Below are 5,390 nucleotides of genomic sequence, written 5' to 3'. Positions count from 1 at the left end.
CAGATCCACTGAGCGCTCAACACAGACAGCATCGTCAGAAGGAAAGCTGATAAAATAAATTACAAATGTTGTATTGTTCGATACATATGCGTACCGAACGGAAAGCACTGTATCCAACGGTTCAATATCGATACGAATATCGCTGCACCCCTAATAGATCTCATAATAATCTGACAATACTATAATATTGTCCATATTTACATCACCACAGTGAGATGACTTTAGTCTCATGAACAACATCAGCTGATTGTTATTTACTAGCTAATCTTAAATGACTGTTCAGCCCAACAATCATGTTTTACAGTCCTGTGGTCTCAGCCTCATCAAAGTGATGTCATGACAAAAATGAATGACCAACAAAACATTTTTCTCCTTCATTTCTGTCACACAAAGCCGTATGTAACGTGCCTCGCGGTTTGTATCATGGTTGCTAGGCAACCTGAACAGCGCGACGAAGGCCAGACCGTCCCGTTTCACAAGCCTCGCACTTCCGCACTTCTCGTACTCATAGCACGCACCGTGCGTAGTACGCGTACTTCAAGCGTGCAGTCTCTTAATTGGCACGCAGCCATGGTCACTCCATTAAACCAAGATGGCCGAGACCAAAATGCTAAAATTGCGGACCAATGGGTGACAACAGGGAGGCGGCCTCCATCGTTTATATACAGGCTGTGAACTGGCTGTATGTGCAGGAAGTTTGAAAATGTCAGTGCGGGGTCGCACGTGTGCAGGACACACCACTCTTTGCTTTTACTCTGGCGTTTACACTCAGGAGTGGAAGTGGACTGTTGTGGAGAGAGCAGCGCTGCATGCGTCAGGTGTGTGGTTACAGCTCATCAGAGAGGCGAGCTGTGTGGGCAGATGGTTTCCTGTATATTTAAGTCTACTCCGTCAGTCTGTGTTGAATTGGCTTACTGTGGTCTCTAAGCCTGCTAACCCCCTGCACACCTGCCTCCTCACAGCTCAGGTGTTCCTGCTCGGGACGGCTAGTGTGCAATCCTCTGCAGGAAGATGCACCGTTTCCCGCCTGTACTGTGGTCTCTTCGATTAGCATGAAGAAACACTGCAGGTGGATTTGTTTTCACGCACTGCCGGGTGAGCGCACCTGCTCGCATCTCTCCACTCTCACGTTCATTCAGTCAGGACTGCACCAGATTTAAAGATTCTCCTGTGGTGGAGTTATGAATGAGTTTTATCCCTTCGCTGACCGAAGGGGCCGTTCAGCAAATTAATAAAATGAATCTTCTGTGGGGATTTCACGCCCCCTGGTGGAGAGGTGGAGCATGGACGAAGCCGTGACGATCATTTCCTTATAACCTGTTAAAGAAAGCACTCGGCTCATCCTTCGTTCAGCCACTCTGACAACAGCGACTCCCTCGGCTACGAGTTTGAGGTCATAACTCAGAATTTTGCCGTCAGTATGAAAGCGTCATCTCTGTGGTAATGTCACCATCGTTTTTCTCAGGGGCGGAGCTTAGAAAGGCCCAGCTGAGAAGTGCTTATCTAGATCCAGGTATGTGTAGAGGACTAACCTGGACATTTGATGCACTGTCAGTACAGATTCAATGTTTCAGATCTTTGAGTCTAAGCAGCGCTGCAGGTGACGCACCTTTGCACTCGCGCACACCTGCTGCAGGTCACTGCAGCTCGTACGTGTCAGATTTGCTTTAAACACAATGAGCAAGTTCAGGACACGGATAGTAAACCTCTCTCCCCTCTGCTCCTGCCCGGCCGGCTCTCAGGTGAGCTCGGGTTACCTGACTTTAACCGTTTATTCCTTTCTCCTCTTAAAGCACGCAGCAGCGCGTTAGCGGATTAGTGGACGCGAGGAGGCGGCTCACAGACGGGAAGCAGGAAGTTGCTCGTCTCATATTAATCCAGGTTTTCCCTGGACCGTCGCCGCCGTGTGACGGTCTGGTGAGCGTCTCAGTGTCTGTGAAAGCAACAGCAGGAGGAAAGACGACCTGCGGGTGTAGACCGTCAGCTGATGTTTCCAAACAAATATTAAAATCAAAATCAGAACCAAACTACTCTGAATGAACTGCTTTCTTTGTCATATCGACCACACGTCATCACCGGGACTTACATTGTGACGCACGTCAGAAAAAGGCACAAATAAAATGAGCATCTAAATAAGAAAATATCGATGAATAAAAAGAATAAACACAGATTGGTGATGACACTGTAGTGGTTGTAGTGCAGGGTTGCGGTGTCTACCTGTGACCGTGGAAGATCAGCTGTAAGATATTTGAGCGGTGTCCTGATGGCAGCGGCTGATACGCTGTGCTGCCCGCCCTCCATAGAGCTGTCCCCGCCCTGCAGCCTGCAGTCAGCTCCCGGGTCTGAGCACCATGATGTCAGGGCTCTGCTCAGCAGGGGCTGGGCACACCTCCCCGGGGGGCACCCTGGGAGTGAGAGCTGTGTTTGACATGCCGTCACCTCTAACAGATCAAGTTAAAGCGGAGCTGTTTCACAGTCATCGGCCTGCTGAGGGTTGGATTGTCCTCCACACAGCGCGGCCTGCGGGCCTCCACCCGACTCAGACTACAGCGTCCCCCCACAGCCAGCCTGGTCCTGTCACTTATATCTGCCAGCTCTTCACTTCATTCCTGTCCCAGAGTCCCATCAGTGCAACAGAACAAAAACTTGTAATAGCAAAACTGTAAATGCAAAATCCACATAGTCATAAATGATGGAGTACAGCGTGTTCAGTGTTCAGGTTAAACTGATCAGGCTGTCGGCTTTATCCTCAGCCTCACACTTGTTTTTGGAAGTTAAAGGGTGGCAGTCCCAGCTGACCGGCCCCTTGCTCTTACTCTGAAAGCTCAAACCCTGCTCAGCAGCTTCCTGTCCCCCAGACAGTGTAAACAGAGCTCTGATGACCCGATGCAGGTCATCGTCAGGTAATTTCAGGCTGTAAGAGTCCTGACTGAGTTCAGCTCCAGCTCGGGAACGAGTGCGACGGCTTCCCAGGTGCAGCGCAGGTGTGATCTGCTCTACCTGCAACCGCATCACCTCATTACCACGCTTTGTGTTCTCACAGAGATAAGGACACACTGAGGCTGCAGGTGAAAGGCTCGTATCCTCAAACTTGTTTCTGGGTTTACCTGACGGGTGTGAGGCTGAGTGAGCGAGCGAGCCCGTGAGAGAAGCACAGAGAGAGAGAGAGAGATCATGGATCACCAGAGACAGAGGAGTCTGTCCACATCAGGAGAATCGCTCTACGCCGTGCTCGGGGTCGACAAGAACGCCACCACAGAGGACATCAAGAAATGCTACAGGTGCGTGCGCACACACACACAAGTGCAGCAGTTGGCCACTAGAGGGAGCCAGGGTCAAAGGTTATAGAGCATGTTGAAAGGATTGTCTGTGACTCCCCCTCCTCACACACGGGTCAGCTTGCAGGAGCTTTTCCTGCCACAGCTTCACCTTCCAAAGCCAAACAGCAGAGAGCTGATTCATCTTTAATGTTTTTCCTGTTTCTGACACAGCTGTGGAGGAAAGTCAGAAAATGACACCCGATTCATCCCGACACACAACATCGTTTAAACTCATTTCCTCCTTTTTCCTGTTCAGTCTCTGTTTTATATATTTTCTGAAAATGCACGTTTGAATTCATTCTTCTGTTTAATTTGAGTAAATAATAACCACGGGTTTCTCACTCTTCTGTGTCAGTTTCAAAAGAAAACAGAAATAAAAATGTGTGTCAATAATCAGAGAAGCTGCGGAGATACAGAAGCAAGTGAAAGGTGTCCCACGTTAAAGTGAATAAGCAGCTCAGACTTTCGCTCCTTTGATTCTTTCTTTTTTTGTTGTTTTTAGGAAGCTGGCGCTGAAGTTTCACCCAGACAAAAACCCGGACAACCCCGAAGCAGCAGACAAGTTTAAGGAAATCAATAACGCCCACTCCATCCTGGTGGACGCCACCAAGAAGAACATCTACGACAAATACGGCTCCCTGGGGCTGTACGTGGCCGAGCAGTTTGGAGAGGAGAACGTCAACACCTACTTTGTTCTGTCCAGCTGGTGGGCCAAGGTGGGTCGGCGTCCACGACCGCAGGTCTCGCAGCGCGTTTGATAAGCAGGCGTGAAGCTTTCAGGCGCTGCTCTTGTCTTTAATGTGCATCCGGGTACGTTCCCTTCCTCGCACACAGGTCAGCCTGTAGAGACCAACACAAAGGTTTTAGCCGTCGCACACAAACTCTTCGGAAACACGTGAACCGATGCAAATGTGACTGCAGCATCGTCCCTCACACGCTTCCAGGTGTGTGCCTGTGCTCACATCACCACCCGAGCGTCTGCAGGGTACCTCTGGGACCGGGCCGCCTTTAAACGCCTCCAGCAGTAACTCTGAATGAGCCCAATCAAACTGTGATAGGTGAGAGTTATCAAAGTGTGGTGATGATGATAGTAAACTTTGACCTTTCCAAACACAGTCTGTGACACATGACAGGTCCGGACGGACATGATGAAGAGAAATACTCATCGCTTTCCTGTTAAACAGACGTCTGCCATCCCAAAGAAAGGAACGTGTCTGCAGGCAGGATGGTGAAAGTCTGATTTTATGACCTTAGTTTAGATCGAACTGGGCTTGAACCTCAAAAATGCCTCTGAGAGAAGCTCCAGGAGGGCTGAACCGAAGCTGCGGACCTCTGCAGGTCACCCTGAGCCTACAGAGGAAGCGTTTACCCCGAGCTCATGTAGCTCTGCGTCCTGTCAAGGTGTCGGGACATCACAGCACACTGAGTGCGGCTTGGAGGCCGGCAAGAGCTTCACATGGAAGAAGAGCTTTGTTTAAAACTGCAACATATTTAAATCATTTCTTCAGGAAGTCATCGGGATGCCTTTTAGAGTTCCCAAAGTTGTCAGCATGAACCTCCAGACGTTCCAACTTCATGGCATGGCCTTGATCATTTCCTCGTTTATATTCATTTGTTAAAGATCTGTTGTGCTAATATTACTTTGTGTAGAATATTAGAGGAATTAATGAAATCACTGACACGTTACATGAAGAGCAGTGGTCCTAATATTGATCCCTGTGGGACTCCATGAATGAGACTTGATGGCAGGATGCTGTGGCAGCCATGCTGGGTCAGTGTGCCTCACACCTCCTCCTCCATGCTTCCGTGGGAACCATTCGTGTAGAGACCATCGTTCACCTTTTCTGCACAAAGACACGGCAGGTGGAACTAAAGATCACAGCTCTACGCTCATCAAACCAAAGCACAAATTCCCACTGGTCTAATGTCCAGTCCTTGTGTTTCTCGGCCCAAACAAATCTCTTCTTGCTGCTTTTCCTTAGTCGTGGTTTCTCAGCAGTGCTGCCATCTGCTGTTTCAGTCCGTTATTACACTCTTAAATCCTACTACTCATTCCTGCGTCTTTTGGGA

The 5,390-nt window shown here is 49.2% G+C and overlaps 1 protein-coding gene across 1 annotated transcript in view; it reads left to right on the top strand.

The window, feature by feature from the left end:
* The window catches only part of dnajc5ab (DnaJ (Hsp40) homolog, subfamily C, member 5ab), a 13,242-nt gene extending 9,061 nt beyond the window's left edge, over positions 1-4,181 (top strand). The window contains exons 2-4 of the mRNA XM_013915670.1: positions 3,044-3,281; positions 3,823-4,036; positions 4,155-4,181. Of these exons, the coding sequence (XP_013771124.1) occupies positions 3,175-3,281; positions 3,823-4,036; positions 4,155-4,166 (333 nt within the window). The 5' untranslated portion in view covers positions 3,044-3,174 and the 3' untranslated portion in view covers positions 4,167-4,181. The remainder of the gene's footprint in view (positions 1-3,043; positions 3,282-3,822; positions 4,037-4,154) is intronic.
* The last annotated feature ends 1,209 nt before the right edge of the window (positions 4,182-5,390 follow it).

This window comes from Pundamilia nyererei, unplaced genomic scaffold, assembly GCF_000239375.1.
Source record: "Pundamilia nyererei isolate P.nyererei 1_Seehausen unplaced genomic scaffold, PunNye1.0 scaffold00346, whole genome shotgun sequence".
NCBI classification, from domain to species: domain Eukaryota; kingdom Metazoa; phylum Chordata; class Actinopteri; order Cichliformes; family Cichlidae; genus Pundamilia; species Pundamilia nyererei.
The sequence above is the reverse complement of the archived record's forward strand: the minus strand, read 5'-3'. Positions and strand labels throughout refer to the sequence as shown.